This window comes from Solanum dulcamara, chromosome 1, assembly GCF_947179165.1.
Source record: "Solanum dulcamara chromosome 1, daSolDulc1.2, whole genome shotgun sequence".
Lineage (NCBI taxonomy): Eukaryota > Viridiplantae > Streptophyta > Magnoliopsida > Solanales > Solanaceae > Solanum > Solanum dulcamara.
Genome location: NC_077237.1, coordinates 1,620,724 through 1,634,837, shown reverse-complemented (window position 1 = coordinate 1,634,837; position 14,114 = coordinate 1,620,724). Strand labels below are relative to the sequence as shown.

General features: G+C 33.4%; 1 protein-coding gene across 9 annotated transcripts; it reads left to right on the top strand.

Moving 5' to 3' along the window:
• The first annotated feature begins 5,588 nt into the window (after positions 1–5,588).
• LOC129896404 (uncharacterized) lies at positions 5,589–13,503 on the top strand. Of its 9 annotated transcripts, none has more exons than XR_008767972.1 (7): positions 5,589–5,710; positions 6,943–8,699; positions 8,914–9,027; positions 10,608–10,652; positions 10,754–11,102; positions 11,639–11,694; positions 12,212–13,503. XR_008767972.1 is itself a non-coding variant. In XM_055972325.1 (2 exons), exon 2 carries the CDS (start codon positions 6,945–6,947, stop codon positions 8,478–8,480), a length of 1,536 nt encoding a protein of 511 aa, XP_055828300.1. In that variant the 5' UTR covers positions 5,589–5,710; positions 6,943–6,944; the 3' UTR covers positions 8,481–8,768. The 9 variants fall into 9 exon arrangements, 1 of the variants encoding a protein (XP_055828300.1); XR_008767969.1 differs by having other exon boundaries at positions 8,914–10,652; positions 10,754–10,788; positions 10,947–11,102; XR_008767970.1 differs by having other exon boundaries at positions 10,608–11,102.
• Positions 13,504–14,114: the final 611 nt, after the last annotated feature.

Below are 14,114 nucleotides of genomic sequence, written 5' to 3'. Positions count from 1 at the left end.
GAAAATAAAATTATATATAAGTTTGAGCGTATTAACTATAAATTATTTAATGACAGATTAACGATAAATTATGTAATTAATTTTTATTTTTATTTTTTTGTTATACTAATTCTCTCTCCCTTTTATTAATATTAAAGAAAGGAAAAGAAAAAGGCTTTACTAAACTTTTCCTCCTTATCACTACTTTTTACTTTTTTCTATGACAAAAAGTTAAGTTAGGGGTAGGGTTAGGGGTAGTTCTATCACAAGGCTATGATGGCATTATAATGAGAGAATAGAATTGTGGTTTCTCTGCAGTTGAATTTATTGACAATATATATCTACTGTCTATGGTCCCCTTAAATTGATTGTGACTTAAGAAAATTAAAGAAAAAATATTTCCCTAATATGTATTTAATGTAGTTATCCAATGTACTAAAATTCACTTTGCCTCTCTTGACAAAGAATCTTTAACCAAAAAAAAAAAGTGTTTTGAAGTCTTATATTTTTTATGTTAATATATCTATGTAGTGAATTAAAATTTAAATTTTATGTGTTATGAATCGTAGAACAGTAACCTCAAGTGTTAGTAATTTATATTTTTGTATAGATCATGTTGAAACCAATATATATTGAAGTATACATGCATATGTAATCAATACCACCCTTATTCTCTAGATACTATCAAAAAATCGCTAATTTTATACACACATTCCATTAGAATTTGGCTCATATGTCGGTAAGGGATTTACGACAAAAAGTCTTTGAAAAATGTTAACGACGAGCTAAATTATGGCAAATTTCGTTGGCAATTAGCGATTTTCTACTAGCGCGGGACTGGTGAAGGGAAAGAATTACGAGTTTAAAATAAAGAAGAAATACGTATACCGTCATACATACACATCTTGTATTTCTTAGGTTTGTGTGAATTATCGAATGTGAATAAATTTTTACCGCGATCGAAAAGAGAGAGAGAGAGATTATATATATTGTCCTTGAGTGTATTATTTGTCAGTCCCGCATTCAGAGCGAGTATTTTGCAAATATTACTATTCTCTACATAATGCCAATTCCATGCACTGTCACATTCTATTGTTGTAATACTGTTTCCTCTTTCATTCAGTAGATGGTTGAAATTTTTTTTATTTTTATTTAAAAATTTCGATTTAAACTCTTAGAAATAAAAAAATCCTTGTTGGAAATGTCGTCCTTAGAAAAAGCTTTGCAATGCGTAAATTCAGAATTAATCGATCCTAAGTGCAGATACTGAATACCGAATAGAAAATCAAAAAAGAAAAAGTCTTTATACCATGTTTCATGTTTAATATACTGTTTCCCCCCTTTACTTCTGTACCCTCTTGTAAGTTCTTTATTTATATCATTTCATCTTTAATATTAATAGAGTAATATATAGTACTTTTTGTTCAATACTCAAAACAAATCTACCCTCATTACTCAACTTTGCGAAGAGTCAATTGTCCTATAAAAATAATTAAGCCCCTTTTCCTTTTCTAATATAAACTTCTAAAAGTTGTTCAATTTTGCATATGCTATGTTCCTACTCCTATCGTTAACAAATCATCTCGTATTTCACCTTATCTTCAATGGAGCTCTGGCGTGAGTATTTCACATGTCTAATTACTTTCAGTAAAAGAGGTCTAAAGTTACGTATATTTTTATGCGCTTCTGATCCTGATTTAAAATTTCATTTAAGCTTCGAGAATAATAATGAGAATTTTTATTTCTTTAACGGAGCTCTAATAAGTCATTGTAAGTTAAACTCCAATCTCTTTTTTAATCTTTATTTATTTATTTTTTTAACTATTTTATTCATTGATTTTGCAGTCCGTGAGTATTTAAAAAGTGGACCCAAATTTTCAAAAAACAAATGGCCATATGTCACACCAGGAGCGACAGGATTAGAAATGAGGCTATTCGGGACAAGGTAGGAGTGGCCTCGGTGGAAGACAAGATGCGGGAAATACGACTGAGATGGTATGGACATGTGAAGAGGAGAGACACAGATGCCCCAGTGCGGAGGTGTGAGAGGCTGGCCATGGATGGTTACAGAAGAGGTAGGGGTAGGCCGAAGAAGTATTGGGGAGAGGTGATTAGACAGGACATGACGCAGTTACAGCTTACGGAGGACATGACCTTAGATAGGAGGGTGTGGAGGACCCACATTAGGATAGAAGGCTAGTTCATAGTCTCGTTATTCTTCTCTATTCATAGGTGTAGTAGTGCATTACGATCTCTTGCGCTTTGACTTCTGATTTCTGTTATTTCTGTTATTTCTGTTATTATTTATTACTTTCTATGCTTTGATTACTCAATTTTACCTGTGACGCTTTCATTATTTATTTAATCGTTATTTGTTATTAGTCTTTATTTATTTGTATTTATTTGTCATTTATTCGTTATTTGTTTGTTGTTTTTCTCATAAAGCTTTTAATTTTCTATTCTTATCTAACATTTTTTTATGCATTTATGCTTTTACTGAGCCGAGGGTCTCCAGGAAACAGCCGTCCTACCTTGGTAGGAGTAAGGTCTGCGTACATTCTACCCTCCCCAGACCCCATGTTGTGGGATTTCACTGGGTTGTTGTTGTTGTATTGTAATGGGGAGTAGGGGATGTTTGGAAAAAATAGGAAAGTGTCTTTTTAGAAGCAAAGAAAAATTGTTTAATTTGTAGCCTTTTTTTGAATTCTTACTATTGACTTTTTTGTGTTTAAATAGAATGGTAATTTTTTTCAATATTTTTTTTTGATCAGTAATTTCAAGAATATCTTTCTTTTCTAATAATAGGGGTTTTAGTACAGTAGGCTACAGAATGACTTACCAAGTTGAGAACATTTCCAACATTCCTTTTGGGTCCAAACTTTTGTTCATTTTGTGTATTTGTTAGGCTTTGATTTTTGAAAAAAGCCCAAATTCTAGGAGTCCTTCTTGGACTTTGAAATTGTCAGATGGTCATTAGCCCAACAAGTTGACCATATGTCCCCGCCCCCCCCCCCCCCCAACCAAATTCCCACGCAAATCAAACACATAGAAATAACGTTCACTAACCACTTTTCGATTCTGCAATTGAAAAATAGACAAAGTCGTGGAGTTCTTAAATTTTCACAAGTGAAAATCATGATAATATTCGAAAACTTCACTTGTGAAGTTTGTATTTTCATGACAGTAACTATTTTTTATATACAAGGATTTTTTTTTACCTCCCAAACATATAAAAACAAATGTAACTTTTCTATGTCAGATTTGATTGAATTCATGTTATTCTCAACGCATAGCCTAATAAGTCGTCAAGAATACTGAAGTAGAATTAGGAAGATGGGTCGTTGGGTTCAACACTGACCTACATTCAGCTGGTTGTACGATTCTAAATCTTGAATTTTCCTACGCAAAATCATCCGAAGATTAGGGTTATCCTTTTCATTGGATGAAAATTTTGACTTGAGCATACTTTTGGAATGATTGTTCTACTCACCTACTTCTAAAAATTTAATTATTACTATATCATCAACGACTGAGTTGTCATTGCATTGAAAACCAAATCATCTCATGCTATCTTATCAATCAACTACGTCTTCATCTCAAATTCAACACGAAAAAAGAAATATCAACACTCTTATAGTTATTTTTATAACTTTGAATTATTACAACTTTTGTAATGTTCATTAATATTCTAGAAAATTAAACACATTAGAAATGACTAGAACCTAAGAAATTTAAAATGTATTGCTTTGGTTTATTACTTGTCACTTCTCTTGAAATTTTGTTTGACCAAAATGGGCCTTGTCACATCATGTGTATTAATGGTCCAAACAAGCAGACAATATAGGATTTGACAATTCAGAAAGAGGGCATTTTAGTAAAACATCCAGACAAAATGGATTTTGTTTCCTTCCATACAGCTGGGCTTTGACACATTGAGTTACAATATGAATATAAGAAAAATGATCTTATAAAAATTTCTTATATTTTATTTTTTTCATCGATTTCTTATGTTATATTTATCGATCTTCCATGATAGAGCCATATAATTAAAAGAACATTATAATCGATCTTTCAGGTTCTGACTCATTCAAATTCAATTTTTCTTATTCGAAATTACAAGCACTCGTTGTCTTCAAATTAGTCACTCGATACTCTGTCTAGTGAAATATTCGTATTTTTTTTTGTTTTAAAAAAAACACCTATTATTTATGGTTTTGATCATGAAAGTTGTGCCAATATATTTCTCATTCCCAAGTTTGCAATGGTTTAGTATATTTTGGGCTTTCCATACTCATTGGTCACCTTAAGATGAGTTTGGGCTCTTAAATCCATCTGAAGCCCAAAAAGGAGAACCCATTAAAAATGCACTTTAAAGTCGGCCCACTTTAACAAAATCCATTAGTTTCTATGCTCATTTACTCAGAAGCTGTACATACGACTTTCTTAGGAATTCTTTATGTATCTATGAAATTCAGCATGGAATTTTATTTACTCATTTTAAATTGAGTATTTGTTTCCTTCTCTTTTCTACAAGATTGGAAATCCCATCCATTCAATTAACTCCTTTAGTTTTTGTAATAGTGTAAAAAGAAATGTTTAAAATCATTGCTATTAGATTCGTATATGTTCTAAAAAATTTGAGGTATTTCAAATTGTTTGTTGACTCGAAAAAAGTCAAGAAAAATGTATAAAATTATTTCAATATTGAACCTTGAACATATAAGAGTTTCGAATTGAATCTCTTTAGAAAGAAAATCTTTTGTCTCATGGATAAAACTTCCTCTTGTGAAACTTCCGTTATGTTTCTAAAGACTTACATGGAAGCATCAAATGATACCAAGTTTTGGATAAGAATCTACAACGCACTAGCTAACTAAAATGTCCTTGTTGAAAATCCTTTACTCCAACAACATCTAGCCATTTTTAGGCCGACATTTACATTTCCTCCCAATGTTTAAAAGTTGTATAAATGTATCCTTTGAAAAATTAGTATATCGGACGACGTTAGATCTAGACTCATGTCTAATATTTCTCATACGTTGTTCAACCTTATCGACAAAACATTAATCTGTCATTTGACGTTTGTGATAACTTATAAAATCGTAAACCATGATCATATTTTGCAAGTAAATCAATTTTTCGAATTTGACACGAAATTTCTAATTAAAAATAAAAAAAATACTTGTCACCTCTACAATTCGGTATTGTAAGTCACATGACTTGAGATGTAACCAAATGCAGACCAAGCAATTAGTTACTTATGGCCCAAGCAATTATCAACTCAACTAGGAAATTAGGCTGGCACAATGATGTTGAATTTTTGATCCCCACTTACCTCATAAGTAAACTTTCAATATCAAAAGTCAAAACTTATTAAACTTAAAATTTTAACCACGAAAACAAGAAAATTTTAACCACAAAAACAAGAGGAGTCAAAAATTCAATACCGTCCACGTCGAAGGCTATTTTCGTAAATCACCCCAACTTAGAAAAAGGAATAGTAAGCCGTGATGGCCACGGTCCTTTCCTAAAGTCGGTTAGGTTCATTTATTTATTTATTTATTTATTTATTTTATAACTTATATAATAAGGTCCAAAATAAACAACAAATTCCACAAAAAAATAAAAATTCTCATATATAATTTTTTTATAAAAAAAGTTTCCTCCTCTTTCCTTAATCAACCAAACTCCAATTCTTGATCAGTCAGTTTCTCTTTTCTCCAAACATCAGGTAATATTAATCTTTTAATTCAGTTATAAAAATTTTATTTCCAAACTCCTTTTAATTTTTTATTTTTTTGTGATTTTCAATTTCTTAATTATTCATTTGGTTCCAGGAAGAAAAGGGTGTCTTTGTTTTCTGTTTCGATTTTAAAATCACAGTTTTGTTAAAAGGATTATGAGAGGTTCTTGGTGGTTAATCAATATTTATTTGATTCTTAATGTTAATTGGATATCAATCTCTTAATTTTTTGTTAACGTAAGGATTTACTTAAAATTAAAAATGATATTTGTATTACTCTCTGTTTATTTTATGTGTCCTTGTTTAATTTGATATGAAATTTAAGAAAGTAAGGCAGAATTTTTAGTTTTGGCCTATTTTTAGTGGGATAAAGTTATCCTGTTGCTGTCGGTGATAGGTGATATGTCATAGGTGATAGGCATCTTGTGGAATTAGTCGAGGTGCACATGGAAGATAATCGTCCAAAATAATAATAATATAGTTTTGTGATCTATGATATGTGATTCTTTTTTTAAAAAAAATGAAAGAGTTAATATATTAAAAGTGATCTTCTTTTTTAAGCATACTAAAGATGGAAAATAAGTCACGTAAATTGAAACAGAGGGTAAATTATATAGAGGGATTAGCCTGCTATTTTGAAGAAATTCTTCAGTTTCATGTTTAATACAGACAAAAGGGTAGTTGAAAATGAGAATTATATGTTATATTGGAGAAATTATCTTGATGCTAGTGATGCTATGATCGTGACCTTGATATGGAGCTGGAACAACAAACTAGGATGAATGGGCTAACTGTGAATATGATGCCGGAAATAGACCGACGAATTTTGGAAATTGGATTTAGACTTTATTTTCTCCGATTTGATAAAGGGTATGGAGCACGAAAGAAAGATCAACCTTCAATTCGAATTATCTTTCACTTTCTATTGTCTCTTTTTAACACAAACAAATTGTAATTCAAAATGAAAATATCTGTCTATTTGCCCAAGCCTTGGTCGACAGAACAGAGTTATTTGGTGTACTGCTTGGAGGTAGCAAGTGCCACGTAATACTAATCGAGATTCGCTAAAGCTGAATCAGACGCTATAGTTATCAGAACACAAATGAAAATCTAAGCAACTTATTGCTTCTTATAATCTGCCATGGAAAGCTATGTTTCATTTGTTGAGTTATTATTTATGCAAATCTTATTTTATTTTTATTTTTCATTTTTCGCGGTAGGTATGGCCGACGTATTGGGAATGTTTACAGTACAACAAACCATAGGAAATGTGTTATGCTGCAAATGCGGAATCTCGATGCAGCCAAATGCTGCAAATATGTGTGCTAAATGCTTGCGATCCGAAGTTGATATAACAGAAGGCTTACAGAAACATGTAGTGATTGTTCACTGCCCTGAATGTGATAGTTATTTGCAGCCTCCAAGGAGTTGGATCAAAGCGCAGCTCGAATCGAAGGAGTTACTCACTTTTTGTATCAAGAGGCTGAAGAATTTGAATAAAGTTAAGTTGGTGAATGCCGAGTTTATTTGGACTGAACCTCATTCAAAAAGGATCAAAGTTAGGCTTAAAGTCCAAAAAGAGGTACTAAATGGAGCGGTTCTTGAACAATCGTACATCGTCGAGTATGTTGTCCAAGACCAAATGTGTGAGTTGTGTTCGAAGGTGCAAGTTAATCCTGATCAATGGGTCGCTGCGGTGCAACTTAGACAACACGTGTCTCACCGAAGAACGTTCTTCTATTTGGAGCAGCTGATTCTTAAGCACGATGCTGCTAATCGTGCTATAAAGATTCAACAGTTGGATCAGGGAATTGACTTCTTCTTTGGTCATAGAAGTCATGCTTTGAAGTTTGTGGATTTTGTCAGTAGGGTGGTACTTGTTAGGACCAGAAATGACAAGCAACTCGTGTCTCATGATCATAAGAGCAATATCGTCAATTATAAGTACACTTTCTCCATAGAAATCAGCCCGGTTTGTCGTGAGGATCTGATATGTCTCCCTCCAAAGGTGGCAGCTAGTTTAGGAAATATCGGTCCTCTAGTGATCTGCACGAAAGTAAGCAACAATATCGCTCTATTAGATCCGTTCACGCTGAGGCATTGTTTCCTAGATGCTGATCAGTACTGGAGGGCATCGTTTAAGCCTTTACTATCTAGTAGACAGCTTGTCGAGTATGTGGTTTTAGACGTTGATGTGGTTTCCGAAGAAGTTAATATTGGAGGCTCGAAGTATGTTTTAGCTGATATCCAAGTTGCTCGTGTTTCTGATTTTGGGAAAAATGACACAATATTCTCCGTAAGAACGCATCTAGGCCATCTTCTAGACTCTGGAGACTATGCCCTCGGTTATGATTTATATCGAGCCAATAGTAATGACATTGAGCTTGAAAAGTACAAAGGCCTTTTCCTTCCAGAGGTGATATTGATTAAGAAAAGCTACGAAGAGAAACTCCAAAAGAAACGTGGGAAGCCTCGGTCTTGGAAGCTTAAGTCACTCAATATGGAAGTCGATAACTCTGGAAAGGGAAGAGATCAAGAACAAAAGATGAACTCTGAGTATGAACAATTCTTGAGAGATTTAGAGGAGAATCCTGATCTGAGGTTCAACATATCATTGTATCGTGATAAAGAATATCAACGATCAGAAGCTACTTCTATTGCTGATGGAGAAGATGTTCCTTCTATTCCTTCGGAGGAGTTACTTGCTGATATTGATCTGAGGGACATTGATGTTGAAGAAGATGGCATAAGGGAGTGAACTGAAGACTCGTGAATTAGAACCAGAACTTGAAGTTTGCCTCTGAAGCTTGCCTTGATGATGTTGTGCAAGTTAGTAGCTTCATAAATTTTGCGTCTAGTATTAGTAGAATGAATTTGAGTTGAGTCTTTTGGAAACAGCCTCTCTACCTCCATGAGGTAGTAGTAAGGTCTGCGTACATTCTACCCTCTCCAGACCTCACTTGTGGGATTTCCTTGGGTATGTTGTTGTTGTTGTATTAGTAGAGTGTATTCTTGTTATTTCAATTAAATGATGATCTGATAGCTATTTTTATCTTACCCAATTTATTTGCTCCCTTGTAAACTTGTGTTTGTGTTTGTCATGGAGCTTCACTTCCTGTAAATGCTTGTTTTATTTCGGGTTCGCTTCATATGATTTAGCTGTATTATGTGATCAAATTATGGTTATTCAGATTTTATAGACCAAAAGGTAATGTTCAATTAGTACACTTCAACGGAGTACAAATAAGCTAGCAACGGATGACACAACCTCACTGCCAAATGATCTTGGGGGCGAAATGTAACAGGTAACATTCTATCTATGTTTAGATCTTATTTTTCAAAAAATCTGGCAAGTAACTTCCTTCATACACAAAAAATCTCCTTTACAATCAGACAGTTACTTCATCCTTTGTATACAATCACACTCTTTACAGTAATCTTTCTCACCCTACAAGTATGAGTCTTGCTATTTTTCCTGTTAGCTATTTCCGTTCTATACACATATCTATCTACTCAAAAGAATGAACAAACAGTTTATAAGGTGGACAAGATGGTGAGCAACATGTTTTTATGTGGAAAAGCTAGTGTTTCAAATATTTTGGACAAGACAGAAGGCACCAGTTCTCTGTGGAACTTCTTCAATAGATTGATAATTCACCTCGTAGTTTCTTCCGTGGCCAAATTATTCCCTGCCCATAAAACCTAGAAGGAAAAAGAAACAAAGACAAACTTAGGAAATGGAGGAAATCTTAGTGTATGTATGGAACTGCACATCAAGATAAAGGGTACGGAAAAGGAAAACTACCTCAGCAAAAATTGCTATTATATTCGGTATATAAAATCCATCAGGGGCTCAGGGCCAATAACTTTCTGCTCTGACCTGAAATATCAAGGCACGGTGCAAGCAATGCGTAAGAAATGTTGAAGTTTTGATAATCATTGATTGCTTACTGCTATAGCCTACGGGGAATACTTACGTCTCCATCATTGAACAAAGTAGTTCGTGACTGATTCTAGCCTCATCCAGATTACACTTTATTGGTAAGTGGCTTAGCCAGAGCCGGATGAACTGAGACAAGAACGTTTATAATATGTCAGTCGATAAATGACAAATTTATCAAACTACAGTCAAGAGAAGTCGTAGATTTGTGACAAGTGTTTGTTACACACACTAACATTTCTATATATAGTTAAGTGTTGCTCAGCTTCCTCCTCAAGTATTTCCTGCTCCCTTATATCTGTGTTCTCTTTAGCTCTTCTCTCTCTTTCTATTTTGCAGTATGAGCATGTTGAGAGAACCTTTGATTTGCCTTCAACAAATTTTTCAGCTTGGTGTTTACTTGGTCATGAACCCGGGATCTGTGAGTAAGTACTTTTTGGTGTACAGACGAATGAGTTATACAAAAGACAAAAGAGTTATTGGCTGCAGACCTTACCCCTACCTTGAAAGGTAGAGAGACTGTTTCCGATAGACTGCAATTTTAGGTTGGTAATAGATATTTATCTCATCAAACAGTGCTATTTAGTGAAGTGACTAATGACCTCATAGAAGATTTTTGAAACCTTTAAGTGCTTAGAATGACACATCAGATGTTGCCTCTAAATAAACAGGCAGATGAGCAGAAGTCACTTCACGGATTCGATTTCTTTACATTCTGGTTCAATAGAGTAATTTCATATGGTATAGATGTAGCTTGTACGGAACTCTTATTCAAATGTACGAAAACTCACAACCATCTACATCTTTACATAGTACTAATACATAAGCCATCCATGTAAATATAATTTCGTACAAGTAGTTATAGTAAAAGATCCAACCTTTCATCATCAGAATCATCTGTATCTGAATCATTGGATCTTCTATCTCCATTTTATTTTCTTGCAGTGAAATGAGTACTGCAGTGAGACCTAAAACAACACATCACATAAGGTAAATGCATTTTCATATCTCAAGCGATGTTGATAGTTTCACATGTATATAATGCCTGCTAAGTGCTAACGGAAATATATAAACTGTATTCACCTTTTCAGCATAACCATAGATTGCTTGATTTCCAACAGCCATTGTAAGTTAATAACCATGGTAATGCATTCCATTGATTTGGCAAGTAGCGTGCGACTTGTATCATTAGTAGCAGTTTTCAGGATATATCCCAAAATGTCCTGATACATTGCGTCTCGATTTTGGACGCATCACTCAATGTCTCGATACATCAAATGGTAGGGAATGTTAGAGAATGGCTAGCAAATAAAGAAGGTCAGCAGATGATGATGATGAACAAGTACTCCATTGCAAATAAAATTAAGGCAAAATATTTTATGAGAATTAGAGAAGCTACTCGGAAGAAGAAATCAGTACCGTTTTTTCATATTTGCAAAGGTATATATACATGTCCCTTGCTTCTTTCTACTGCTGTTTATGTGTTTTTTCCAGTTGGATTTTAAAAAAGCACAAAGTTAGGGAATGAGTCATTTAGTTTACAATTGACAGTTTAGGAGAGATGGAAAACTACAACTACAATTTGGTTAATTAGCCGCATGAATTTATTAAATCAGATAAATACACTTTTTGAATTCAGTTTTCTTTACTTGATTGAATAAACCAAAATTTAGTGATTTCAACATATTTCAAGTTGGTCAAGACCAGAGGAATAAACATGGTCGTTTTTTTCAATTATGGGTTACAATTCGGGTTATTTATCTTTTTCACTTTTTATATTGAGAAATCGATGGAATGTGCATATTTAGTAGTAATATTTTCTTTAGATATTCTGAGATTCAAGATATCTAATTAGCGGTTCATATTTTTTGTAGCTCTAAAACTTTGGAAAAGAAAAAGAATTTTCACGTTAAAAATTTGTATTGTAACAATAATATATCATAAGGTTTTTACAATTCTTACACTCAATTTTTCAGGGAAGAGCGTATTGGAGCCGTCAAACAATAATACAGACCAAATGGATGTTGATCAGGTCAGTTCTGATGGTATTGCTTGCTTACAATTCAGTTTAATTATTTTTAGTTGAACTGAGATTCTAGGTGTGTTAGACAGTTTCCCAGGTTATGACTAGCATTAAAGATAGCAACATTTTCCAAGGAAGATATGATGGCTACCTAACAATGACAATTCGATATATTCTTTCTCATCTCTGTTACAAAAGAAGCTACTGCTTAATTCATTATTTTTTCATTAGTTTTTAATGTGATTTTGTGAGAGTAATTACTGGAATTGTTGATCATGGTGTTATTATAATTGAGTTTAATTTTTAAGTATTCTGGTCATCTGTTGCTTACTTGGTGTAACTACTAATTGGCATGTAATTTCATTGTTCTCCACTTAAAATATTCTATTTTACTGTTTGTAAATGTTAGATAGAAGAGAGAATTTTTTTTTTGAGGTTAATCTTTTTAAAACTCTTGGTTGAAATATCTAATATTTGAATGCTTTATAAAAAAATTTGTCTGATCACTCTTTCTTGTCCTATCTAGGCCCGCACAGTTCACTTCGAAGAGGGAATAATTATGAACATCCTTAGCAGGTTATCTGGCGATCTCTTCATAAATACAAATGTGTTTCAAATTTTAGAATTCATTGATCTTCTATCCACTGTGCCGAACGACCAAAATTTGAAGCATGCCAAGAACGACCAAAATTCCCAAAAATTTCTTATTACCCACTGTGCCGGACTGAATATAGATATAACAGCTACTGTTGTCCTATATCGTCGGTGGTTGAGGATGCACTCGCCCTTTCAGCTCTAAACCATTTTTTAGAGTTCTGTGTGGTTGCGATGGCTTTGTTGTTGTCATAGTTTCTGATATTATCGGTGATAAACAACCCATGCATTTGCTATGGAACCCCTCCATAAGAGAATCAATAGTACTTCCTGCTCCAGAGTTTGAAATAGTCGAAAGTACTCGTTATGGATTTGGTTATGACTCAACTAGCGGTGACTATAAGATCATTAGAATTTGTAATAAAGGACCTACTGAAATTCTTGCATTGAAAGGTGGTTCCTGGAGAAAAATTGATAAACATCCTGATGCTCTTTCCAATGCGGTGAGTCGTACTAGTTCTTTGGCATTTGTATACGAAGCATTTTATTGGATCGGTAGCTCAAGAGACCCTGGATCACTAGTGGTGTTACTATGTCCTGGTAGCTCAAAGGAATGTTCTTGTTTCATTTAGTATTTCAAAAGAAGTGTATGGAGAGATACCGTTGCCAGAACAAATATTATCCTTCGAGGGCATCATCTATCTTGGTGTTTTAGCATTGAACAGAATGCTATGTGTTTATTCTGCTACTTATCTTCAGGGGTTTGAAACTTATAAGTTATGGGTATTAAAAGACTATGGTGTCAAGGAATCTTGGAGTGCATTGTTTACCTTAGAAGATTCTTCGGTTTATAGAGTCATTCTGAAATATAGATTTGCGGATGGTGAATTTCTATTCAGTTGCTATCATTATCCGATTTGTGGGGCTCTATTTCGTACATCCAGTGTGCCGTTTGTGTCATCGCTGTAACCTAGCCGTCAAAACATAGTAACTTTTACAGAAAGCTTGATCTCTCTGAAATTATTAGTTTCTTATGTATGATTGGTGGTTTAGGTCCTTCGAAAACGGTCTCTTTACCTTCATGAGGTAGAGGTATGGTCTGCTTACGGTCTGTCCTCTCCGGATTCTATTTGTGGAATTTCATGTGGTATGTTTTTGTTTATGTATGATCGATGCACTTTCTTTTTCCAATAATTATGTTATTACAATCTTGTACTCTTTTAAGGATTGTGGTTGGACATGTTTAAACTTTTTGATAGACTAATCAACAGTTTCTTTGATGTTAGCTTTATCAAATTCTTCTTTTCTTTTGCGCCGAGGTTCATTGGAAATAATTTTTCTACCCCTAAAAATAGGGGTAAGGTTTAGGTGCACCGTAAACACTACTTTTGGTGATTGCACTGAATATTGAGAACAATGTATATGCCATATTTTGTCTGAATTCTTTTATTTAGTGCACTCTCCGTCTCTAATTTCTATCTTATTATAATTATAATTATGCTCTTATCAGTATCCAGATTTTGACTCTTAATATAAATTACATTGACTTTTAAAAGAAGGGAAAATGGTCAAATATATTTCTCAATTATTTAAAATGAATCCGTTTACTTATGTTATTTTGGGGCTCAAATATGCCTTTCAACTGAGTAAAATAGCTTTAAAATACCTTTTTTTTTTACTAATGATCACTTCAAAACAAGGGAAAATAGTCCAATTTTGCACTTTGATCTATTCAAAACAAAGATATATATTACTCCTGTCTCAATTTATGTAGTATAATTGAAATTTTGAAATTCAAATTTTTAAACTTTAATCTTGAATTCAAATATCATTTT

Bases quoted from the DNA above. Each gene is read 5' to 3' on its own strand.
- LOC129896404 (XM_055972325.1), top strand. From the start codon at position 6,945: ATGGCCGACGTATTGGGAATGTTTACAGTACAACAAACCATAGGAAAT.